Genomic DNA, 27166 nt, shown 5'->3' with positions numbered 1-27166 from the left:
GTTTTTCAGAGTCAGTAGAAAGGCCTCTTTAGTGTCCTACGTTTTCATGACTGTGACCTTAATTGCCTACCGTCTGTAAGCTGTTAGTGTCTTAACGACCGTTCCACAGGTGCATGCACGCTCATTACTTATTGAACAAACATGGGAAACAGTGTTTAAACCCTTTACAATGAAGATCTGTGAAGTTATTTGGATTTTTATGAATTATCTTTGAAAAATAGGGTCCTGAAAAAGGACGTTTCTTTTTTTGCTGAGTTTATATAGGTCACAACATATACTTTTAAATACATTATATACTGTATACATTGAGTGTACCGAACAATTCGTCAGGGCACGGACTCTACAAGGTGTCGAAAGTGTTCCACGGGGGTGTCTGGCCCATGTCGACTCGAATGCTTCAAGTTGTCTGGATGTCTTTTTGGGTGATGGACCATTCTTGATACACACGGGAAACTGTTGAGCGTGAAAAACCCAACAGCATTGCAGTTCTTGTCACATAGGTGAACAGGTGATATTTGAGTGGCATCCCACTGTTTGTGATATCTGGAGACATGGGAGCAGAAGGATTGACTTTACATTAAAAGTCTTTGAGCATCCTTCAAAGGGACAGGTTATGTTCAGACCTTCTTGTATGTGGGAACTCAAGTGAGATTACAAGCCCGTTCAAATTTACAAATTCTCTGCTGCAGAAATCCCATGAACATTTCAACTGTACACACATTTCAGTTTAAAGTTTGCTGTGCCCTTCTGTCAGGGTAAACTCTAGACATGTGAACAGTGTAGGAATTGAATGAAGAAGCCCTTCCAAAATGTGAATAACCACATGGAAAACTAAAAACTTCCATATGCACAAAAAGCTTACTTCTCTCAAATGTTGTGCTCAATTTGGTTTACACCCCTGTTAGTTTGCATTTCTCCTTTGCCAAGATAATTCATCCACCTGACAGATGTGGCATGTCAAGAAGCTGATTAAACAGCATGATCATTACACAGGTGCCCCTTGTGCTGGGGACAATAAAAGGCCACTCTAAAATGTGCACTTTGTCACAATGTCACAGATGTCTCAAGTTTTGAGGGAGCGTGCAATTGGCATGCTGACTGCAGGAATGTCCACCAGAGTGGTTTCCAGATTATTGAATGTTTATTTCTCTACCATAAACTGCCTCCAATGTCATTTTAGAGATGACCGCAGACCATGTGTATGGTGTTGTGTGGGCTAGCAGGTTGCTGATGTCAACATTGTGAACAGAGAGCCCCATGGTGGCAGTGGGGTTATGGTATGGGCAGGTATAAGCTACGGGCAAAGAACAGAATTGCATTTTATCGATGGCAATTTGAATGCACAGAAATACCGTGATGAGATCCTGAGGCCCATATATTTTTTTAAGGTATCTGTGACAAACAGATGCATATCTGTATCCCCAGTCATGTGAAATCCATAGATTAGGGCCTAATTAATTCATTTAAATTCACTGATTTCCTCAAATGAACTGTAGCTCAGTAAAAATCTTGAACATTGTTGCATTTATATTTTTGTTCACTATCCTAATTTAGCTGGCAGGACAGCATCCTTTCACCACGTTAGATAGCTAGCAAATGCAAAATGTCCTCATATGGGAATTTATTAATTCACTCATTACTACGCAGGGCTTTGAGATGCATTATAGCCAGGGCTGGGTTTCCCAAAAGCATATTGTTAATCTTTCGTCTATTTAGTTTGAATTGAATTAAGATGATCTTATGTTTTTGAGAAACCTAGACCAGAATGTTAAAACTAAATTTGCTAAAATAGCTAGCCCAACGTTAATTCAGTGCCAAGTGACAGCGTTTACCGTCCGACCCTGGCTGTAGCCAGCTAGCTAACGTTACCCAATGATCAAATATTATTGTAATGTTAGTAGTTAACTTAGCTAACACACCAGCAGTAACAAATGTATGATATCCAGCAGATCTATTGTATAGTTAACTTATACAGCTAAGTCATTAAAATTGTTCATGATGGAGGTGCTCATCTTTGATCATTTCAAGAACATGTCAAAACTGAATTAACTAAAGTTAGCTAGCCTAGCTAGTTAGCTAGCTAACGTTAGCTACATACACCTGCAGCTAGCCATCCAGGCAATAACACAATTATATTACAGAGATAGGTTGTATACCACAAAATTACTTTCCAGCAGCTATCGTTAAAAAAAGTTTTGCTAGATGTTTAACTACATTTTAATTTCAATGCACAACTTTGTATTGTACTAACATTAGCTAGCTACAGCACATCATCAGGCAGCTAATCTGCCATCAACGATGGAGATATGTTATGCTAAAATATAATTAACGAGATGTCCAGTAGCTGTCATAAAATATATACCCTAAATTGTTTACCACAGACCTCAAATCAATTCAAATTTTATTTGTCACATACACATGGTTAGCAGATGTTAATGCGAGTGTAGAGAAATGCTTGTGCTTCTAGTTCCGACAATGCCGTAATAACCAAGGAGTAATCTAACCTAACAATTCCACAACTACTACGTGTAAAGGGATAAAGAATATGTACATAAAGATATACGAATGAATGATGGTACAGAACGGCATAGGCAAGATGCAGTAGATGGCATCGAGTACAGTATATACATATGAGATGAGTAATGTAGGGTATGTAAACATAAAAGTGGCATAGTTTAAAGTGGCTAGTGGTACATAAAGATGGCAAGATGCAGTAGATGATATAGAGTACAGTATATACCTATGAGATGAGTAATGTAGGGTATGTAAACATTATATTAAGTGGCATTGTTTAAAGTGGCTAGTGATACATTTTTTACATACATTTCCATTATTAAAGTGAGCTGGAGTTGAGTCAGTATGTTGGCAGCAGCCACTCAATGTTAGTGGTGGCTGTTTAACAGTCTGAAGGCCTTGGGATAGAAGCTGTTTTTCAGTCTCTCGGTCCCTGCTTTGATGCACCTGTACTGACCTCTCCTTCTGTATGATAGCGGGGTGAACAGGCAGTGGCTCGGGTGGTTGTTGTCCTTGATGATCTTTATGGCCTTCCTGTGACATCGGGTGGTGTAGGTGTCCTGGAGGGCAGGTAGTTTGCCCCCGGTGATGCGTTGTGCAGACCTCACTACCCTCTGGAGAGCCTTACGGTTGTGGGCGGAGCAGTTGCCGTACCAGGCGGGGAGACACCCCGACAGGATGCTCTCGATTGTGCATCTGTAGAAGTTTGTGAGTGCTTTTGATGACAAGCCAAATTTCTTCAGCCTCCTGAGGTGGAAGAGGCGCTGCTGCGCCTTCTTCACAATGCTGTCTGTGTGGGTGGACCAATTCAGTTTGTCCGTGATGTGTACGCCGAGGAACTTAAAACGTACTACCCTCTCCACTACTGTCCCGTCAATGTGGTGTTCCCTCTGCTGTTTCCTGAAGTCTACGATGATATCCTTTGTTTTGTTGATGTTGAGTGTGAGGTTATTTTCACCACACTCCGAGGGCACTCACCTCCTCCCTGTGGGCCGTCTCGTCGTTGTTGGTAATCAAGCCTACCACTGTTGTGTCGTCCGCAAATTTGATGATTGAGTTGGAGGCGTGCATGGCCACGCAGTTGTGGGTGAACAGGGAGTACAGGAGAGGGCTCAGAACGCACCCTTGTGGGGCCCCAGTGTTGAGGATCAGTGGGGTGGAGAGTTTGTTACCTACCCTCACCACCTGGGGGTGGCCCGTCAGGAAGTCCAGTACCCAGTTGCACAGGGCGGGGTCAAGACCCAAGGTCTCGAGCTTGATGACGAGTTTGGAGGGTACTATGGTGTTAAATGCTGAGCTGTAGTCGATGAACAGCATTCTAACATAGGTATTCCTCTTGTCCAGATGGGTTAGGGCAGTGTGCAGTGTGGTTGCGATTGCATCGTCTGTGGACCTATTGGGGCGGTAAGCAAAATGGAGTGGGTCTAGGGTGTCAGGTAGGGTGGAGGTGATATAGTCCTTGACTAGTCTCTCAAAGCACTTCATGATGACGGAAGTCATACCTTAAGCTTTCTTGGGAACAGGAACAATGGTGGTCCTCTTGAAACATGTGGGAACAGCAGACTGGGATAAGGATTGATTGAATATGTCCGTAAACACACCAGCCAGCTGGTCTGCGCATGCTCTGAGGATGCGGCTGGGGATGCCGTCTGGGCCTGCATTCTTGCGAGGGTTAACACGTTTAAATGTTTTACTCACGTCGGCTGCAGTGAAGGAGAGTCCGCAGGTTTTGGTAGCGGGCCGTGTCAGTGGCACTGTATTGTCCTCAAAGCAAGCAAAGAAGTTATTTAGTCTGTCTGGGAGACATCCTGGTCCGCGATGGGGCTGGTTTTCTTTTTGTAATCCGTGATTGACTGTAGACACTGCCACATAGCTTTTGTGTCTGAGCCGTTGAATTGCAACTCTACTTTGTCTCTATACTGACGTTTAGCTTGTTTGATTGCCTTGGGGAGGGAATAGCTACAATGTTTGTATTCGGTCATGTTTCCGGTCACCTTGCCCTGGTTAAAAGCAGTGGTTCGCGCTTTCAGTTTTGCGCGAATGCTGCCATCAATCCACGGTTTCTGGTTTGGGAATGTTTTAATAGATGCTGTGGGTACGACATCGCCGATGCACTTTCTAACGAACTCGCTCACCGAATCAGCTTATTCGTCAATGTTGTTGTTGGACGCAATGTGGAACATATCCCAATCCACGTGATCGAAGCAGTCTTGAAGCGTGGAATCAGCGAACCAGCGTTGAACAGACCTGAGCGCGGGAGCTTCTTGGTAAAGTTTCTGTCTGTAGGCTGGAAGCAACAAAATGGATTCGTGGTTAGCTTTTCCGAAAGGAGGTCAGGGGAGGGCCTTTTATGCGCCGCGGAAGTTAGAATAACAATGATCCAGGGTTTTACCAGCCCTGGTTGCACAATCGATATGCTGATAGAATTTAGGGAGTCTTGTTTTCAGATTAGCCTTGTTAAAATCCCCAGCTACAATGAATGCAGCCTCAGGATATGTGGTTTCCAGTTTACATAGAGTCAAATAAAGTTTGTTCAGGGCCATCGATGTGTCTGCTTGGGGGGGAATATATACGGCTGTGATTATAATCTAAGAGAATTCTCTTGTTAGATAATGCGGTCGACATTTGATTGTGAGGAATTCTCAGGTGAACAGAAGGACTTGAGTTCCTGTATGTTGTTATGATCACACCACGTCTCGTTAATCATAAGGCATACCCCCCGCCCCTCTTCTTACCAGAAAGATGCTTGTTTCTATCGGCGCGATGCGTGAAGAAACCAGCTGGCTGCAGCGACTCCGATAGCGTCTCTCGAGTGATCAATGTTTCCATGAAGCAAAGAACGTTACAGTCTCTGATGTCTCTCTGGAATGCTACCCTTGCTCGGATTTTATCAACCTTGTTGTCAAGAGACTGGACATTGGCGAGTAGTAAGCTAGGGAGTGGTGCACGATGTGCCCGTCTCCGGAGCCTGACCAGAAGACCACTTCGTTTTCCCCTTTTACGGCGACGTTGTTTAGGTCCGCCTGCTGGGATCCATTGTCCTGGGTGGAAGGCAAAACACAGAATCCGCTTCGGGAAAATCATATTCCTGGTCGTAATGATGGTGAGTTAACGTTGCTCTTATATTCAGTAGTTCCTCCTGACTATATGTAATGAAACTTAAGATTACCTGGGGTACCAATGTAAGAAATAACACGTAAAAAAACAAAAAACTGCATAGTTTCCTAGGAACGCGAAGCGAGGCGGCCATCTCTGTCGGCGCCGGAAGTAATTCCGGAGCGGTTCAATTTTCAAGGCAAAACTTTTCCCGAAAACAAAGGTTGGCACATGGCAGATGTCTCTGTAGTGATGCTGCCTAATACCCAACAGGCAACACGTGTTTGGTTAAATCCGTAAATGACCTGTAAGCGGTTATAGAGAACATTTCTGTTGGGAGAATGTAGAAGATTGTCCATTAAAATGACAGATATTTTTTACAGTGTATGTTTGTGTTTCCCCCACAGACCGGACCCACTGGCCTGCTCCAGGCAAAAACCTGTTCACATTGGAGGCCACAGCTTATGCCCTGTTAGCCCTGGTGAAGGCCGGTGCCTATGAGGAGGCTGGTCCCATCGTCAGATGGCTCAACAGGCTGGGGTTTAAAGGTGGAGAGGAGTCATACACTCAGGTAACAAGTAACATCAAACATCCAACCAGGGCAAACAAGCTGCCTAACTAACCTTGGCTAAGTAGGGCTACTGTCAATATCATATAATTTGAAACAGGCTGCTTCAAGGTCATACAACTTTATAACACAATATTGGTAATATGATGTGTGTTGGAGAAAGCTGCATTTAGGATACAGCAAATACAACACTCAAAACTCAAGAGCTACATATGACACTTTGTACACTTTCTTACCTCCTGCTTCTGATTCTTCCAAAATAGGCCACTATCATGGTGTTCCAGGCTGTTGCAGAATACAAGATGAAAGCAGGAAAAGTAAAAGACATTGATCTGAATGTGGACATTGATATCGCAGGGAGAGCTCAAGTCATCAAGTGGTCATTTAACAAACGTAACGCCTTACTCACACGCTCCGACAAGGTACGGACGTATTCACACATAAGCCCCTTTGTAACACGTTAGAAGTGCAGACCTATTGTCAATGAGCGCAGAACAACACAATCTAGCTACCTGAATCACCCCTCTGGGTCAAAATGTTGCAGGTGTGAAAATGGTTCCCAGAGGAAAGGAGCAAGGCAACCTGCATCACAGAGGGGGAAGGAGAAATGTGTGTTAGAGGAAGCAAAATTAGAGAATAGTTGATCACAGCCAGATGGAATAAGGACTACAACAGTGTGGGATGTATGCTATGTTGTCTGTTAGGCAGGTCTTAAATTAAAGTTTTCATTCTGTATAGGTCATGCTGCATGAGAACTTCACAGTAACAGCCAAAGGAACTGGTCAGGGGGGATTATTGGTAAGAAGCATGCCACTTTTTCTTACAAGGCCTTAATTCCAGGAGAGACACTGGCATTTAGTCTGCCAACAAATGGGCAATGATGCATCATTTTATGGGGGCGGGGGCTATCCCTCTGCCCATCCTTCCTTACCCCAAATCTAGCCTCAGGTACCCAGGCTTTGCCTGTTTTCTTTCCACACAATAGTGCACACACAATGCACTGGATTTAAATGAGTCGAATTAGTGTGAAGACAATATTTGATAACATTCAAATGAAATGAGTACCTAAGGCTAACCACGTAACACCAACCCTCTCCATGCCTATCCGTGTCAAGGTTACAACCTTATACTATGCCATGCCCAAGGAGAAGAACCAAGACTGCAAAAACTTTGTGCTTGATGTGGAACTAATAAAACAGGATACAGGTAGGCTACTTGTCATGGCTATTGTATTTGAACTTGTTTCCACTCCACAGTGATAATTCAAGTTTGTTTGTTTTGTTTTATTTAATTGAAATGGGTAAGAGCTAATAGTGGCAGATGTACGTTCTGTGGTTGTTGATATCTGCAACACTGAAGTTGCCCCACTGTGTATGATGTCATATTGCTAAATCTACCTTCAAAATGACATTTCTTGTTTTTTAAGTTTCACTCAAAGAAGCTACAGAGACATATAAGCTCTACATTGACGTGTTGTAAGTAAAAGAAAAACCTGATTACTCGGGGTATACTGTAATCACCATCATACCTTGCCATAGGCCAATATTGTTATATCTGATTCTTATCTAGTGAGGAACAGGAAATACTTGCAAAAATGAAATCGGTCCAAATCAAGTCTTGCTTATGGACACTCCCATTCTCTCCTAAGGTTTAACTCTGACAGAAATGCCACCATGACAATTTTAGACATCAGCTTGCTGACTGGCTTTGTAGTTGACTTTGAGGATCTGAAACAGGTGAGTGATCAATGTTGATATAGCAGATGGCTTACGGTGCATCGCTACTGCCTTTCTGAGAGCTAGAAGTACTGTTGCCCTGGCCTGGATCCAGAAAACGCATTGGCATGTACTGGGTCAGTAGTATTGACTAGAGGTCAACCGATTATGATTTTTCAACGCCGATACTGATATCGATTATTGGAGGACCAAAAAAAGCCGATACCGATGAATTTTTATTCATATATTTGTAATAATGATAATTACAACAATACTGAATGAACACTTTTATTTTAATATACTAAATAAGATCAATTTAGTCTCAAATAAATAATGAAACATGTTAAATATGGTTTAAATACTGCAAAAACACAGTTGGAGAAGAAAGTAAAAGTGCAATATGTGTCATGTAAAAAAGCTAACGTTTCAGTTCCTTGCTCAGAACATGAGAACATGTGAAAGCTGATGGTTCTTTTTAACATGAGTCTTCAATATTCCCAGTTAAGAAGTTTTGGATTGTAGTTATTATAGGAATTAAAGGACTATTTCTCTCTATACCATTTGTATTTCATATACCTTTGACTATTGGATGTTCTTATAGGCACTATAGTATCGCCAGCCTAATCTCAGGAGTTGATAGGCTTGAAGTCATAAACAGCGCTGTGCTTCAAGCATTGCGAAGAGCTGCTGGCAAACGCAGGAAAGTGCTGTTTGAATGAATGCTTACGAGCCTGCTGCTGCCTACCATCGCTCAGTCAGACTGCTCTATCAAATATCAAATCATAGACTTAATTATAATAAACACACAGAAATACGAGCCTTACGTCATTAATATGGTCAAATCCGGAAACGATCATTTCGAAAACAAAACGTTTATTCTTTCAGTGAAATATGGAACCGTTCGGTATTTTATAGAATGGGTGGCAACCCTAAGTCTAAATATTGCTGTTACATTGCACAACCTTCAATGTTATGTCATAATTATGTCAAATTCAGGCAAATTAATTACGGTCTTTGTTAGGAAGAAATGGTTGCATATACTGTTGCATATACCCTGACTCTGCTTGCACTGAACGCAAGAGAAGGGACACAATTTTCCTAGTTAATATTGCCTGCTAACATGAATTTATTTGAACTAAATATGCAGGTTTAAAAAAATATTATTGTGTATTGATTTTAAGAAAGGCATTGATGTTTATGGTTAGGTACATTGGTGCAACGATTGTGCTTTTTTCACGAATGCGCTTTTGTTAAATCATCATCCGTTTGGCGCAGTAGGCTGTGATTCGATGATAAAGTAACAGGCACCGCATTGATTATATTCAACACAGGACAAGCTAGTTCAACTAGTAATATCATCAACCATGTGTAGTTAACTAGTGATTATGTTAAAACTGATTGTTTTTTATAAGATAAGTTTAATGCTTGCTAGCAACTTACCTTGGCTCCTTGCTGCACTCACGTAACAGGTGGTCAGCCTGCCACGCAGTCCCCTCATGGATTGCAATGTAATCGGCGTCCAAAAATGCTGATTACAGATTGTTATGAAAACTTTAAATCGGCCCTAATTAATCGGCCATGCCGATTTAATCGGTCAACCTCTAGTGTTTACTGTGCTTCTTGCAGATCTCCTAGAATGCCTGGAGTCAAGGCTGTTTCTCCAGAACGCCTGGAATCATTGGATGTCAGAGAGGGATCACAGTGTTCCTTTTGGCTGGGCAATTTCGGTGATACATACCTAGCAAAACAGCTTGCAGATATGCGGTCTTAATTTGATCCCTGTGCTGTCGCAGTGAAATATAAATTGTGCTGTATTTGAGGTTTAAAAAGGCTTCTAAAGTTTCCACAAATTAGACTTGATTTGCCCTAACGAAAAATTTATCAACCCCTACAAAAATGTTCAGTAGTTATAATCCACATGCTAATAAAAATGTCTTGTTGCTACAGGATTATCTTCCTGCTGTGAGAAACATGGTCAAATTAAGATAGCAGATCTGTATGTACTCTTACCCTTAATAGTCTTTCATTAGCCTAATTGTAATATTTCCCTGTAAAATCAATTGGATCCATACTTGCGAACATTAAAAAAAAGTTTTTGTCAATGATTAATCAACAGCCGAATAAAATTGTTGACGTAGTGGCACGTGATCAAAGGCTACATGTTAGCTGTTCGCATTACATAACCTGGCAAATTCCATATTGGCGAATTAAAATCGTTGACGTAGTTGGACGCGAGAGAACACTTTTCCTTAACAGCAGTCAAACAGCACCATTTGCCAATCAGTTACTTTTTAGTGTACCAATTTTTAATTGGACAAGTCGCTAAAATTGTTTATGTTGTTTCGCGTGATAGAACGCTACATTGTAGTTGGTCCCATCAGATAACCTGGCACATGTTAGCCCTATGCTAACCTCACCAGTGTGAGCTCTGGTGTAGTTATGGCAATACTATTAATCCCTCAACCTGGATGAACACTTCTTAGCACAGCATTGCCAAACACAGTTTTTCTTCATTTCAGATTTTTTTTTGTGGATAATACAATAAACATTAATGGTTCAAAGTTCACTCTTGTGTTTTTGCTTGCAGTTGTCAACTGGGAGGGAAAAGTACATTCAGAAGTTTGAAATGGACCAAACGTTGTCTGAGAGGGGCTCCCTCATCATCTATCTTGACCAGGTATCTGTTTGTGACTACATGCCACACTGGTATTGAAATGACTTTCTTCTGCTCAGTGACAGTGACATGTTTACAATGACGTAACTTAATAGTATTATTCAACTTTCACTATATCTCCGGTATCCATTAAGGTATCTTTTAAACTACCAGACAAAGTGGCGTTCAGAATACACAAGGTACAAGATGTAGGTCTGCTTCAACCTGTTGGGGTCACCGTTTATGAATACTATGCTCAAGGTATGCTTTATTTGAGAGGCGATATGAACCAGACCTGGTTTAAATAGAATGTACCTTTCTTTAAAATACTTAACCTGTACTTGATTCAGCTTGTCTGGTGGAATAGAACCAATGGAATATTCCCAAAAGTATAAACCCTGCCCATCTGGCATTCCAGGTAGGCTCAATCAAACACTCAAAGTATTTGAAAGAAAATGAAAAACTAGTTGAACCCAGGTCTGATATAAGCACAAATACTCACATGTACCTCATAGACTACAATGCATTCACTAGAAATACCAACACACAGAAGAAATTGTTTTGAATAGGGACTTTTGTCATTTTAGAGAACCGCTGTGTGAAGTTCTACCACCCATTGAAGAAGGATGGAACCCTGAACCGGCTTTGTCAAGATGATGTGTGCCGTTGTGCTGAAGGTACCATGCCTCGGTGACCAAATTTCTGCCAAAAAGTAGTTGCAGTTATAGGATCAGCTTACTCTACTCTGATCCTTTTACCATTGTCAACAATCCCTCCATCATCCATTCAATGTTCAGGAAAAACCTAAATGTTGTGTTCCATTTTCACATCGAATGATCATTTTGCCTGTACAATGCTATGTTAATGTTGCCTGGGAACCAGTCTGTTTCTGTCATCTTTCAACTCCTTTCGACTCCTTGTCATGTCAAACAATGACACGGAGTACAATGCCATGTTTGGCAATGACACAGAGTACAAGGAGTGGAATGTTCGCACAAAACATGTTCTGAATTTCAGCATAATGTTAATATTCTGAATGCCAAAGTAATACTGTCCTCACTATATAGATTTTCTGGTTACTTTGAAATGTTCATACACATGACCTTTCTTTCATAGAGAGCTGCAGCTACCAGAAGAAACTTGGAGACGTGAGTGAAATAAAATTGTTGGACAAAGCCTGCGAATCTCATATGGATTATGGTAAGTCTGTTGAGGCAGACAATTGTGTTCAGTGTTCAGTAGTATGACACAAAGTGCTTTGCAATGGGACCATTTGTGTTTTCTCCCTACTGGACACAACACAGGTTTTATTAAATTGAACAAAATGATATGTTAATTTATTCATATGACTGTCTTTTTTTTCCACAGTTTTCAAAGCCTCCATTGTCAATGCAACACTGGAGTCCTACACCGACACATACCTCATGGAAATAAAAATTATTATTAAAGAAGGTAGGATAAGTCCTTAATGTTTAGTCCGGAGTTCCCAAACGAGAATCATTCACTGCTGGATTATAATGGAGTAGGACTATGTGTATAATCAGTGGCAGTTGATATTTTGTTAACATTTTCAAATGCTCCTCTCACTTCAACACAAATGTGTCATTCCGCAAATATCATTGGGTAGTGTAATTTGTCAAAAATATATATTTTGAATTTTTCACCTAATTTTCACATTCTGATCAAATTCATAAAACCATGTTTCCCAATCTCAGGAGGTTTATTTAAAAGAAATTACTATAGTGACAGGGTTGATCATAACAGTGTTGACGATTTCATCTTGAATCAACAATGATCAACTTCCCTTCTGACAGGGGAAATGGAAGCTTGTAGTGTGCAACAGAGAGGGGCAATTGAATGCAAGCTTAATACAAATATTTCACTTGTTAAAATATTTCTAGCCTTCCTATCGATGAGTAACAGGGTTGACTTGTTATGTTTAATGTGCTCAGTTTTCCACAACTAAACACCAGAAAACGGCCAGCTCACCTGCTTGTACATTTTGATTTGACTATTAAATGTTCAATGTTTCTTCAGCAAAAACTGAGGGACAACTGTTAATGAATCACTAATCACATGAAATAAGTAAACATCTTCAGAAATGACTTTACCAAAGCAACAAAGTAAATAGGGCTTCACAATGATGGTGAAAACTTGTGAAAATCTTGGGGTTATGTGGGTTAAAATTTTCCAGAGAAGTTGGACAAAAATGTGGGACATGCCAAAATGGGGATTTTCAGAGAAAACAAATCACTTACTTGAATAAAAACAGACAGCTATTGGATTTTTTTTAACATGGTTTAGTTAGAGCATAGATGTTTGTGGTCCAACTGGTAAATCAACTGTTTTATCAACATTTACACGCATAATATCTGAAGTATATAAAAGGCAATCTAGTTGTGAAGCGACCCAAATATTCCCTAGAAACACAATATGGTTTTGCACACAAATGCAAATGTTTTTGTTTTGCAAGCCACTCTTTTTTTTCCAGAAAGTTTAAAACCAAAGTTCTTTACAAATGAGATCAACGTTTAATGTTTCACTTCTCTTTAGGCACTGACCTTGTGTTAGAAGGGGGAAAACGCTTGTTCCTGGCCCACCCCTCCTGTAGAGAGGCACTAGATCTGAAAGAAGGCCAGAGCTACCTGCTCATTGGAGACACTGCAGATCTAATCCAGAGTGGTCACGGGTAAGAAATGTCTCATCATTTCATTACGCTAGTTTCAAAAGGGTTTTGAAGAGAAATCTTGCCCACGACTCATATTTTTTCAAAAAGCAACTTTCATGAACATATGTTTTTTAATCGAAAACCAGACATTTTAGGCTCATTCTGGTCTTCAGTTTGACCGTTCGTTGCAAAAGTGATATGTTTTGGTATTTTAGTAGTAAATCTTGCTATTTTCGCCCCTAGCGGTACCAATGAAATAATAATGTAAAGGCACCTTGAGAAGGTGCCTCTACGTCATTTCAAGGGAGGGGTTCTGTATGAAATACACTCCCTTCTAGATGTGCTGGGTGGTTCCACCTGAAGTCTTACTATAAAAGCAGGTGAAAGCCTGCCTTATTTGGAAATTATCTTGGTAAGTGGAGTGTGCCAATATATTTAGCATGATGTTACCTTGACTAGACTACAGACGTTACACAAAATTCAAAAGAAAGTAAGGTGCATTTCCCCATATGGACATAAATTCTATATTTTTGCTTACCGTTTCATACACATCTATGCATTTGACAAAAAACATGTAAACTATGAGGATTATACATTCATATTTTGTAGCTACATCCTTAGAAGAAATAGATGACAATGGTGGTCATGTCAACTTGTTGTCTTTTTTCCCAACCACTGACTGATTGGTGTGGTCTGCTAAAACAGATGGCTCATACTGTTGTTGAATGGTTGTGAGTTCTAGTCAATGTGTATAAACCCTGGATGACCAACAGGGGGCGCTGTATTGAAACCACATTGTGGATTCAGATTCCTGATTAACCTTTCAAGTGTAGATCAGATTAAACAAACAATGGAATGCAGTATCCGCTTTAAAGGAGTAGTTCAGTATTTACAACTTGACGTTAGATGGTTCCTCAACCTTAAAGCAGTCTATGGGCCAGGAAAAACTGTAATCAATGGTTGTTTTTTCATTAAACAGCCATTACAAACTAACTTTAGCCACCGCTAGCTAACAATCAATGGAAGTGATGGGGGGGGGGGGGGGGTGTGAGCATGTTATTTTTGAATGGCCAAATCACCTTTTAAGTAACATCAAGCCAAATATGGAGTTATTCCTTGATTTCGGTGATTTGGAGAAAACATTTTTTTTACATTCTCACATGCCCCCATCACTTTCAATGATTTTTATGCTAGCAGTGGCTCAAGTTTGTAGTGGCTGTTTAAAGAACTTAACCATGGATTACAGTTTGTCCTGGCCCATAGACTACTTTCATCCTTGAAGTAAAAGCTATAAATGAGCTATTTTATTAACTGTAACTGTATTTCCGTCACACTACTAGACCGCAAACCCTGCTAAGAGCTATGTCTTTGTTTCTAGATTCGACTATGTATTGGGTGAGCGGACATGGATCGAATACTGGCCCACAAGTGATGAGTGCAATATGCAGGATCAGGAAAAGACCAGGAAAAGATGTTTGGAAATCTATGACTTTGTTCACGAAATGCAAAGCGAAGGATGTGTAAACTAGAGTGAACATGTGTTATTCTGTTGTTTTCATTTGACACAGTCATTGTATTCCTTGCACAAGAATGTCTTTGTTCCAAATGTAGCCTAAATTAGCACTATACTTGTCAATTCAAATGCTTTTGTTTGTTTCAATCCCCTGTCGAGTCAGACCAAAGACTTACAAAAATGGGACCGATGCCACTGCTTTGCACTCAGAATTAAGGAGATGGATTTATGGTCCAGCCCTTTGACTAGCATTCTGTCGATAGGTGTACTTGTACATCAAGCTGCCTCACGCTACATACACAGGAGATGGGTTTCTGCCCTATTGGCTGTTCTGGCTCAGACAAGGTTTACTTACTTAGGCTGTGGCCAGAGATGTTGCATTCGCCACAGTTCATTTTGAGATCTTTTAGAAATGTAATGCATATACCAATGACAATGTGTGAATTCACAAACCACAAACTGTTATTAAAGTTACTGTATGCCTTCAAAAAAAGACAAATAGCTTCCTGATAACTAACATGTTACTGTACTAACAAGAACAAAGACAATGTACAAACTTGTAAAAAAAAAAAGGTTTAATAGGACAGCTGTACAGATTGTAAATGTCCTATTTTTTTTCCCACAGTCGCCGCACAGCTGCACACACAGTACATGCGTTAACCTTATGTAACATAAGTTACATAAGAAGTTTACATACACTTAGGTTGGAGTCATTAAAACTAGTTTTCAACCACTCCACACATTTTTTGTTAACAAACTATAGTCTTGGCAAGTCGGTTAGGACATTTGGCTAAGGTGTATGTAAACTTCTGACTTCAACTGTATATTTCAGGTATTTATTTACAATACAAAAAAATACAATGTCACTTTTTATCAAATGGATCAGAAAATAATGCCAAAATAATTTGTGAGGTTTCAAATACACACAGTAACAACGTCAAATGACTAGATAGGTGGAAGCAATAGGATAGCAACTCCACCTAACCAACCAGAGAACTACAGTAGAGATCCCTATCATATCCTTACAAACTGCCCAATCCTCTCAGATCTGCCAGAGGGAACTCAACAAGGAACTGAGCAATAGAGGCCTAGCGATCTGAATGGATTTGGGCCACAGAGCAACATGCAGCCGGATGCAGCTTATCTTTCTTCCTCTAAAGAGGAAGTTGGAAGGCACACGTGTCACAACTCCTTTTGTGCAGTTAGCAGGAGAATCTACTGATCTCTCTTCAGTCCTCACAATTTCCTCTCTACACAGCTTCCGTCCACCACGTCTGGGCACCGGCAGGTGAAGCCGCCGCGGCGAGGTAGACAAAGGTGTGAACAGCCTCCGTTGTTCGAGCAGTAGTTATATGCTGTGGAAGACATTTGGATAACATTACCATCATTTACAGGAGTTTCTAGCCATTTGGCACAATTGTACTTTAAATTGTACTTTGATATCAAATGCACACTACATGTGGTCTGAATAAGAATAAGCGCAAACCCCACCAAAGGCAGCAGTAGGGATATTCACAGCGCTATAACAACATACACAGCTACATACTCGTACACTAAAAACTGTTTAATTGATAACATGTGACATTTCACACACAAAAAAAACATTCACTGTATGCTCTAGGAGTGTTTCAGACACCCAGAGTACTTTGAAAAAGACAGAACAGATTTACACTGTTCTTGGTCCTGCGGTCTTGATTATGCAGTAATGTAAACCAGACTGAGGGCTCTATTATTAAAACCTCTACAGGATCGGTGGGTCCCCATCAGGACGGTTGAGCTAACATAGGCTAATGTGATTATCATGAGGTTGTACGTAACAAGAACATTTCCCAGGACATAGACATATCTTTTATTGGCAGAAAGATTAACAAGAATTTAAGCTAACTGCACTGTCCAATTTACAGTAGCTATTACAGTGAAATAATACCATGCTATTGTTTGAGAGTGCACAGTTATGAACTTGAAATGTATTAATAAACCAATTAGGCACATTTAGGCAGTCTTTATATATATTTTTTATACAGAAATGCAATGGTTCTTTGGATCAGCCTAAAATGTTGCACATACACTGTTGCCATCTAGTGGCCAAAATCTAAATTGCGCCTCGGCTGGAATAATACATTATGGCCTTTCCCTTGCATTTCAAAAATGATGGTAAAAAAAATATATATATATGTTTTACCAGATCTAATGTGTTACATTCTCCTTCATGAATTGAACATTTCCATAAACTTCAAAGTGTTTCCTTTAAAATGGTTTCAAGAATACGCAAATATCCATGCTTCAGCTTCTAAAGCATGAAGCAGCTAGATCATTTTAGGCGAAAATTGAAAAAAAGGGTCCGATCCTTTAAAGAAAGAAAATGAAATAAAAATAGAAATATAACATAATTAAGGAGCAACAATAAAATAACAGTAGCAAGGCTATACACAGGGGGTTCCGGTACAATGTGCGGGGGCACCGGTTATTCAAGGTAATTGAGGTAATATGTACAGTTGAAGTCGGAAGTTTACAAATACTTAGGTTGGAGTCATTAAAACTCATTTTTCAACCATTCCAAAAATGTCTTGTTAAGAAACTATAGTTATGGCAAGTCGGTTAGGACATCTACTTTGTGCATGAGACAAGTCATTTTTCCAACAATTGTTTACAGACAGATTATTTCACTTCGCTGTATCACAATTCCAGTGGGTCAGAAGTTTACATACACTAAGTTGACTGTGCCTTTAAACAGCTTGGAAAATTACAGAAAATGATGTCATGGCTTTAGAAGTTTCTGATAGGCTAATTGAAATATCTTCAGTCAATTGGAGGTGTACTTCAATCAAAAGAAATCAGCCAAGACCTCAGAAAAAAAATTGTAGACCTCTACAAGTCTGATTCATCCTTGGGAGCAATTTCCAAACGCCTAAAGGTCCAACATTTATCTGTACAAACAATAGTACGCAAGCATAAACACCATGGGACCACGCAGCCGTCACCCCGCTCAGGAAGGAGACGAGTTGCGAAAAGTGCAAATCATTCCCAGAACAACAGCAAAGGACCTTGTGAAGATGCTGGAGAAAACAGGTACAAAGGAATCTATATCCACAGTAAAATGAGTCCTCTATCAACATAACCTGAAATGCCGCTCAGCAAGGAAGAAGCTACTGCTCCAAAACCACAATTCTTTCCAGACTATGTTTGGAGGAAAAAGGAGGAGGTTTGAAAGCAGAAGAACACCATCCCAACCGTGAAGTACGGGGGTGGCAGCATCATGTTGTGGGGGTACTTTGCTGCAGGAGGGACTGGTGCACTTCACAAAATAGATGGCTTCATGAGGAGGAAAATTATGTGGATATATTGACAACATCTGAAGAAATTAGTCAGGAAGTTAAAGCTTGGTCGCAAATGGGTCTTCCAAATGGACAATGACCCCAAGCATACTTCCAAAGTTGTGGCAAAATGGCTGAAGGACAACAAAGTCAAGGTATTGGAGTGGCCATTGCAAAGCCCTGGCCTCAATCCAATAGAAAATTTGTGGGCAGAACTGAAAAAGCGTGTGCGAGCAAGGAGGGCTAGAAATCTGACTCGGTTACAGCAGCTCTGTCAGGAGGAATGGGCCCAAATTCACCCAACTTATTGTGGGAAGCTTGTGGAAGGCTACCCAAAACATTTGACCCACATAAAAAAATGTAAAGGCAATGCTACCAAATACTAACTGAGTGTATGTAAACTTCTGACCCACTGGGAATGTGATGATAGAAATAAAAGTTTAAATAAATAATTTTCTCTACTATTATTCTGACATTTCACATTCTTAAAATAAAGTGGTGATCCTAACTGACCAAAAACAGGGAATTTTTACTCGGATTAAATGTCAGAAATTGTGAAAAACTGAGTTTAAATGTATTTGGCTAAGGTGTATGTAAACTGCAGACTTTAACTGTATATTTCAGGTATTTATTTACAAATTATTTGGGCATTATTTTCTGATCCATTTGATAAAAAGTCACATTGTATTTTTTTTGTAATGTAAATACAGCTTGCAGCTGTGCTTCCCTTCGTAGTCCGTAATAGTTTGTAAGCCCTAACCCTAACCCTAACCCTAACCCTAACCCTAACCCAACCATTTGTACCTCTGCATTAGCTTTAATGTAAGGCATTGACTGCTGTATGTCTAAACCTAAAACCCCTTGAATCCAAATTTTAAAAAGACTGTCTTGATGAATGGTTAAAAAATGGTTGGCTGGCGGTTCACCATCCTAAATCCTTTAATCACACAACATCGGGCATCATTTTGCTTTTTCAACATCGGCCGTCATTTCACGACAATTCTGCATGTTGAATGGCCACCGTTCGTCGACACTCATTAGGCGATCTACAGCACATAGCCAACTATACTATAAGTACTTATTATACTACTCATACTGTACACAAATTAAGGCCAGAAAGTAAGAACAGATCCCCATGGTGGATTGGATCAGACCAGATAAATCCAGCGGGAGCCCAGATGTATGAACATGGCAGACGGTGCACATTCCGCCAGACCCGAGTAATTGCATCCAGACCATGTGAGGATATATATGTAGGAAGGGGGGGTGGGAAAATCGGGCGGTTGCTGAGTAAAGTGAACCTCTGAATAGCCAGCTGTAACGTTACAATTATGAAACTCTCAACTGTATCCATGTGCAGCTGTGTATTTAAAGCTATGTATCCAACTTGACTAATTCTGCTTCAGTGCTATATAACTAGTCTAGAACCACAACCATTAGAGTTGGGATCAATTCCATGGAATAGAATTGAACATAAATTCAGATCACGTACGTATGTGTTTATTGTATAGACCTACACCTGTGGTCACTAACCAGTCGATCACCAAACATTTCTGGAGAAAAGCAGACGATAAAGGCATAAAGGGTCCCTTTTTTTGTGTTGCGCTGTTGGCGGCAGGTGCACTTGATTCAGAAGCCCTGCGCACCTATTTTGAACCATTTAATTTGTCTGAGAAGGCAAACTGCCTACCCTGTGGACCAGGAGATCTCTGGCGAAATTGAGTGTGCCGACTGCGTTGGCTAATTGGATAGCTCAAATCACTGTGCCTACCTACAGCTTCCACGACCCTAGCCTATGAGAGGTTTCGTGACTTTTAAAACCATGACCAGAGAGACTGTCAAATAACACAGCAAAGAGCGGCTGTTTTTATGAGTGAGTTCACGTCTGAGTTTTATTCAGCACTGTTAACACTGTTTTTATTCAACACTATTACAAAACATAAAACGTGCTTCTCTCTACTTCCACTCGCGCTGTAGCTGCAATGAATGAGTAGCCAGGTGTATCGATAGCCCTGCGTTTTTATTACTATTAGCAGCTTGTTGTGTCTGTTTTAATATCAAGGAGTATTTCACTTTTTCGGGTCATAGGAAAAACAGGAATTTGTGCCTGAGGCAGATGCAGTGCGACTCGAGTTTCGCCATCAGGTGGAAGACTGTGTCCCGTCTCTCTGGTCAGCCTCAGAGGACAGGAAGGAGGGACCATGAGAGGCAGACCCTCTGCTGAGGCTAATGCCGTGTTCAAAACAACTGGGAACTCGGAAGTCTTCCAACTTCAGTGCGTTCAAGACAAATGGCAAATCTGAAAAAAAACAAGATCCGACTGAACATTTTTTATTTGACCCGCCATCCAACTCGGAAACGCTGGTCTCTTTTTCTAGATCTTTCCGACCTGATGTTCACTGATGTCATAATTTTACCTTTTTTTTTTCCAGAGTTACCAGTCTTGAAAGCATTATCACCATCGGATGCAGGTACCTATAATCAGTCCAGCGAATTATTTACATTTATGCTCAGCTGTGCCTTGCAAGCGCAACCCCAACTGATCTATTTTATTATCAAAGCTCGAGTTTTGAAATATAATATGGTCTGAGAATAACAATATTGACAGGCCAGGCATATAGCCAATATGCTGTGATAATGTATTAGGACTACTGCACAAACCTCATTCCTACAGAACTGTTTTTATTAGGTTAATGTTATATTTTTTAACAACAACTACAAAAGTGATCTTGACTCAGTCTAGGTCAGTGGTCACCAACCTTTTCTATCTTCAAATGGTACCCTATTCCTTATATAGTGTACTTATTTTGACCAGAGCCTATAGGGTGCCATGTGGGATGCAAACCAAGGCTATTGAGAGAGTGAGGAAGTGTGAGGAGGCTTACCTTGTGGGCATTGAGTTGGGGTTGTGGCAATGCCGTACACTCGTGAACGCTTCTGTGGCAGAAACTCGTCCGTCTCTCTGTCCGTTGTGCGGTCCACGGCTACCACCGCCTCCCTGGCAACAGCAAACGACATTATCAGAGCATTTTCTAAACATTCGCTGGGCCCCCTCGGGACCACACGCCAACGTTTGAGCCATGCCCAGTGCTATAAAGTGCTTAAGTAATAATACTTTAAAGCTGTACATTTTTGGGGGTATCTGTACAATACTTTACTAATCATATTTGACAACTTTTACTTCACTAGATTCCTAAAGAAAAGGATCTACTTTTACTCCATACATTTTCCCTGACACCCCAAAATACTTGTTGCTTTTTGAATGGTTAGCAGGACAGAAAAGTAGTCCAATTCACACACTTATCAAGAGAACATCCCTGGTCATCTCTACTGCCTCTGATCTGGCAGACTCACTAAACACAAATGCTTAGTTTGTAAATGCTGTCTGAGTGTTGGAGTGATCCCCTGGTAATCTGTAAAGAAAAAAGAAAATGGTGCCATCTAGTTTGCTTAATATAAGGAATTTGAAATAATTTATACTTCTACTTTTACATTTGATACTTAAGTATAATTAAAACCAAATACCTTTAGATTTTTACTTAAGTAGTATTTTACTGGCCAACTCACTTTTACTTGACTCATTTTCTATTAATAAATCCGCCCCTTTTTTTTCCATTTTTGCCTAAAATTACGAACCCAAATCTAACTGCCTGTAGCTCAGACCCTGAAGCAAGGATATGCATATTCTTGGTACTATTTGAAAGGAAACCCTTTGAAGTTTGTGGAAATGTGAAAGGGATGTAGGATAATACAATAGATCTGGTAAAAAATTATACAAAGGAAAAAAAACGTTCTTCTTACCATCATCTTTGAAATGCAAGAGAAAGGCCAAAATGTATTATTCCAGCCCAGGTGGAATTTAGATTTTGGCCACTAGATGGCAGCAGTGCATGTGTAAAGTTTTAGGCTGATCCAATGAACCATTGCATTTCTGTTCAAAATGTTGTATCAAGACTGCCCAAATGTGCCTAATTTGTTTATTAATACATTTTACTGTTCAAAATTAGGCACTCTCTTCAGACAATAGCATTGTATTCTTCCACTGTAATAGCTACTGTAAATTGGACAGTGCAGTTAGATTAACAAGAATTTAAGCTTTCTGCCAATATCAGATATGTCTATGTCCTGGGAAATTCTCTTGTTACTTACAACCTCATGCTAATCGCATTAGCCTACGTTAGCTCAACCGTCCCATGGAAGGGAAACCGATCCCGAATATGTTTTAAGGTATATTTACTTTTACTCAAGTATGACAATTGTGTACTTTTTTCACCATTGGTCACATCAAATAAACATTGTCATTAAACAAATATGGACATTTATGAGACAGTTGCTTTTTTAAATAAATAGAACTCTTTCAAATGGCTATGAAGAAAGAGAGCATAAACCTCATACTCATAACTTTGAAGTCGACTACCATTCTAATGAAGGCTCTTACTCTATTGACTGCCGTGAAAAAATACATTCTACATGACAATATTCCTTTCTATCATTCATTGCCAAGGTTTTTTATTTATTTTCATGAATCTTTTGAAAATGGGCAATATACTGACCTGATGTATACAAATCTGAGCATTTTAAGTAATGGGAAATGGATGCATGCTCATGAAATAGGTGTGTATGAATTAATTAATTAATTAAACAAATCAAATTGTATTCGTCATGTACACAGCTTACAGCAGGTATGAAAGGTTATTATTACACATCATTAAATATCTTTAGGCAAAAATTACAGACAGTATTCAACAATTAGCAAATTAGAACTCAAATTATTGATATAGAATTTATTTTTAGATGATTTAAATATATATATATATATAAATAATTAGAAGCCTATAGTTCTAGACCTACTGTATTTCTATTTTTAATGCAGTCATGTTTTAATTTGAAGCACCTTCACTTGTTTGTAACAATTGCAAAGACATTGGCAACTTTGTATTTCTGGTCAACTTCATTCTGCAGTTATAGTCAGTCACAGAGAGACAGATAGGCTTGAACATCTTGATTCTATGTATAGCAGAGATTGTATGTGTATAGCAGGATAATCTACAGAAGGGCAGTCTGTAAATAACAAGCATTTTCAAGAGCAACTTTAGTAACAATAGTTTTGGGAAAGAGCTTGGAGATTTAACGATGCTCCTACCAAGGTTCAAACGATGAACTTAGCCTTAAGATGCTTTTGGGAAACTGGTCCCAGGTGATCATACCTTCTCCAGTCAGTGTAGTAAAGGTTCCTCCCATGGGATACAATGGCGAAAGGATACTGAATCCCCTCCACAATAGTCCTACGGTTCCTACTGTTGGGGTCCATACACTGTACCTTACCTGTACCTGTAAAAAAAACAACAAAAAAAAACATGCAGCAGTCAAACCAACATCCCTGCTGTGAGCACCAGTGGTGTAAAGTACTTAAGTCGTACTTTTTAAAGTATTTTTACATAAGTCGTTTTTTGGGGTATCTGTACTTTACTTTACTATTTACATTTTTGACAACTTTTACTTTTACTTCACTACATTCATAAAGAAAATAATGTACTTTTTACTTACATTTTCCCTGCTACCCAAAAGTACTCGTTAAATTTTGAATGCTTCGCACAGGAAAATGGTCCAACATATGCAAGAAAACATCCCTGGTCATCCCTTATGCCTCTGATCTGGCGGACTCACTAAACACACATGCTTCATTGGTAAATTATGTCTGAGTGTTGGCTATCCAAAAATAAAATAAAAAAAGAATATAGTGCCGTCTGGTTTGCTTAATATAAGGAATTTGAAATTATTTATACTTTTACTTTTTTTACTCAAGTGGGTGACTTTCACTTTTACTTGAGTCATTTTCTATTAAGGTATCCTTACTTTTACTCAAGTATGACAATACAGTACTTTATCCACCACTGGCTAGCACCATGCTCCAACTAACTGAGTCATCTGAACTGTCTCAGTACAGTGGGATTTTCCTATGGATTGCTACATAGCATGTTTAGCTCACAATATCAATAGTGTTAGCATGTTTAGTGTAGCGTCTTCACCTGCATCAATAGGGTCAGCATGTTTAGCATAGCTTCTTAACAACATCAATAGTGTAAGCATGTTTAACATAGTTTTTTACAGATAGTGTCTGCATGTTTAGCGTAGCCTCTTACCAGCGTCGGCCCAGCATAGTTGCTGGCTCTCAGGGTCGTATGTCAGGCCGTTGGGCAGCCCCAGGTCGTCCTTAACCAAGACTGTCCTGTCGGTTCCGTCCATGTTGGACATCTCGATCTTGGGCCCGTCTCTGTTCCAGTCTGCCCAGTAGAGTCGTCTGGACAACAAGACATAGAAAACATTCCTGTCACAATGCTTAGAACCATATTTTTAAACCAACAGCTTTAAAAAGGAACACAGCACCAGTGATTTGTGTTGTCAACCCTACGTCAAACCTACAGTGGGGCAAATAAGTATTTAGTCAGCAACCAATTGTGCAAGTTCTCCCACTTAAAAAGATGAGAGAAGTCTGTAATTTTCATCATAGGTACACTTCAACTATGACAGACAAAATGTGGAAAACAATTCCAGAAAATCACATTGTAGGATTCTTAATGAATTTATTTGCAAATTATGGTGGAAAACAAGTATTTGGTCAATAACAAAAGTTTATTTCAATACTTTGTTATATACCCTTTGTTGGCAATGACAGAGGTCAAACGTTTTCTGTAAGTCTTCACAAGGTTTTCACACACTGTTGCTGGTATTTTGGCCCATTCCTCCATGCAGATCTCCTCTAGAGCAGTGATGTTTTGGGGCTGTTGCTGGGCAACACGGACTTTCAACTCCCTCCTAAGATTTTCTATGGGGTTGAGATCTGCAGACTAGCTAGGCCAATCCAGGACCTTGAAATGCTTCTTACGAAGCCACTCCTTCTTTGCCCGGGCGGTGTGTTTGGGATCATTGTCATGCTGAAAGACTCAGCCACGTTTCATCTTCAATGCCCTTGCTGATGGAAGGAGGTTTTCACTCAAAATCTCACAATACATGGCCCCATTCATTCTTTCCTTTACACGGATCAGTCGTCCTGGTCCCTTTGCAGAAAATCAGCCCCAAAGCATGATGTTTCCACCCCCATGCTTCACAGTAGGTATGGTGTTCTTTGGATGCAACTCAGCATTCTTTGTCCTCCAAACACGACGAGTTGAGTTTTTACCAAAAAGTTATATTTTGGTTTCATCTGACCATATGACATTCTCCCAATCTTCTTCTGGATCATCCAAATGCTCTCTAGCAAACTTCAGACGGGCCTGGACATGTACTGGCTTAAAAGCAGGAGGACACATCTGGCACTGCAGGATTTGAGTCCCTGGCGGCGTAGTGTGTTACTGATGGTAGGCTTTGTTACTTTGGTCCCAGCTCTCTGCAGGTCATTCACTAGGTCCCCCCGTGTGGTTCTGGGATTTTTGCTCACCGTTCTTGTGATCATTTTGACCCCACGGGGTGAGATCTTGCGTGGAGCCCCAGATCGAGGGAGACTATCAGTGGTCTTGTATGTCTTCCATTTCCTAATAATTTCTCCCACAGTTGATTTCTTCAAACCAAGCTGCTTACCTATTGCAGATTCAGTCTTCCCAGCCTGGTGCAGGTCTACAATTGTGTTTCTGGTCTACAATTTTGTTTCTTGTTTCTTTGACAGCAGTTTGGAGTGTGACTGTTTGAGGTTGTGGACAGGTGTCTTTTATACTGATAACAAGTTCAAACAGGTGCCATTAATACAGGTAACGAGTGGAGGACAGAGGAGCCTCTTAAAGAAGAAGTTACAGGTCTGTGAGAGCCAGAAATCTTGCTTGTTTGTAGGTGACCAAATATTTATTTTCCACCATAATTTGCAAATAAATTCATTAAAAATCCTACAATGTGATTTTCTGGATTTTTATTTCTCATTTGTCTGTCATAGTTGAAGTGTACCTATGATGAAAATTACAGGCCTCTCTCATCTTTTTAAGTGGGAGAACTTGCACAATTGGTGACTGACTAAATAATTTTTTGCCCCACTGTACCTACGTGCTATCTAAACCATGAAAAGGCTAACCTGACAGATTCGCTAGCAAAATCATTCTAGGCCTTAGCGGTTAAGGACAATATATATTCAGCACAAAGAATTAACTGCTCATTTAATCGCAAATTTGCATCAAAGGAATCAAAGTCAGACATTGTCCAAAGACACGCACCCATAGGAGGGGTCAGCGACGATGGGCCGGGGGTTGACCAGGTCGGTGTCAAAGAGAACACGGCGCTGGCTTCCGTCCAGTTTGGCCACCTCAATCCTGTCCTTCATGGAGTCCGTCCAGAACATTAGCCGGGCCAGGTGGTCGATAGCCAAACCCTCCGGGCTCTCCAGGTCTAAGGAAGAGAAAAGGAGGATATCATTACGCCTAGTTCAGACAGAAACTACAGGTTTTCTATGAGGGTCATCAGGGATGGAATTTAAGGATTTTGAGCACTGGCCCGCCAGGCGAATAGACCGCAATTCCTACAAGCCCGGGTCCAAAATCTGTGGGACATTTAAGAAGAAGAAAATCATGAGCCAGCGAGCTAGTTGGGCACATTTTCTACAAGCCCGATATGAAAAATACTATCCTTAGGTTATGTTTATTTCCATCCCTGGGAGTTATACACTACATGACCAAAAGTATGCTCATCGAACATCTCATTCCAAAATCATGGACATTAATATGGCGTTGGTGCCCCCATTGCTGCTTTAAAAGACTCCACTGTTCTGGGAAGGCTTTCCACTAGATTTTGGAACATTGCTTGCTTCCGTTCAGCCACAAGAGAATTAGTGAGGTCGGGCACTGATGTTGGGTGATTAGAGCTGGTTGGCGTTCCAATTCATCCCAAAGCCATTCGATGGGGTTGAGTTCAGGGCTCTGTGCAGGCCAGTCAAGTTCTTCCACACCAATCTCAAAAATTAATTTCAGTATGGACCTTTTTTTCACCTTTATTTAACCAGGTATGCCAGTTGTGAACAAGTTCTCATTTACAACTGCGACCTGGCCAAGATAAAGCAAAGTAGTGCGACAAAAACAACACAGAGTTACATATAAATAAACATACAGTCGATAACACAAAATAAAAGAAAAATCTATGTACAGTGT

At 40.2% G+C, this 27166-nt stretch overlaps 2 protein-coding genes across 4 annotated transcripts in view; one reads left to right on the top strand and one right to left on the bottom strand.

The window, feature by feature from the left end:
• LOC139424721 (complement C3-like) overlaps positions 1–15226 on the top strand; it is a 46049-nt gene extending 30823 nt beyond the window's left edge. For all 3 annotated transcript variants that reach the window (XM_071176818.1, XM_071176819.1, XM_071176820.1), the window contains 13 exons: positions 6018–6181; positions 6442–6600; positions 6917–6976; positions 7294–7384; positions 7605–7653; positions 7827–7914; positions 10481–10570; positions 10702–10807; positions 11134–11223; positions 11663–11746; positions 11915–11998; positions 13100–13235; positions 14593–15226. In XM_071176818.1, the coding sequence (XP_071032919.1) occupies positions 6018–6181; positions 6442–6600; positions 6917–6976; positions 7294–7384; positions 7605–7653; positions 7827–7914; positions 10481–10570; positions 10702–10807; positions 11134–11223; positions 11663–11746; positions 11915–11998; positions 13100–13235; positions 14593–14743 (1352 nt within the window). In that variant the 3' untranslated portion in view covers positions 14744–15226. The remainder of the gene's footprint in view (positions 1–6017; positions 6182–6441; positions 6601–6916; positions 6977–7293; positions 7385–7604; positions 7654–7826; positions 7915–10480; positions 10571–10701; positions 10808–11133; positions 11224–11662; positions 11747–11914; positions 11999–13099; positions 13236–14592) is intronic.
• Positions 15227–15284: 58 nt separating this feature from the next.
• Positions 15285–27166, bottom strand: part of LOC139424722 (nidogen-1-like) — a 71960-nt gene continuing 60078 nt past the window's right edge. The window contains exons 17-21 of the mRNA XM_071176821.1: positions 26240–26411; positions 24185–24342; positions 23249–23372; positions 20927–21039; positions 15285–16082 (exon numbers count right to left, since the gene is read on the bottom strand). Of these exons, the coding sequence (XP_071032922.1) occupies positions 15964–16082; positions 20927–21039; positions 23249–23372; positions 24185–24342; positions 26240–26411 (686 nt within the window). The 3' untranslated portion in view covers positions 15285–15963. The remainder of the gene's footprint in view (positions 16083–20926; positions 21040–23248; positions 23373–24184; positions 24343–26239; positions 26412–27166) is intronic.

This window comes from Oncorhynchus clarkii, chromosome 13 (assembly GCF_045791955.1).
Source record: "Oncorhynchus clarkii lewisi isolate Uvic-CL-2024 chromosome 13, UVic_Ocla_1.0, whole genome shotgun sequence".
NCBI classification, from domain to species: Eukaryota; Metazoa; Chordata; class Actinopteri; order Salmoniformes; family Salmonidae; genus Oncorhynchus; species Oncorhynchus clarkii.
Note: the sequence above shows the minus strand (reverse complement) of the source record. Positions and strands in the feature narration are given on the sequence as shown.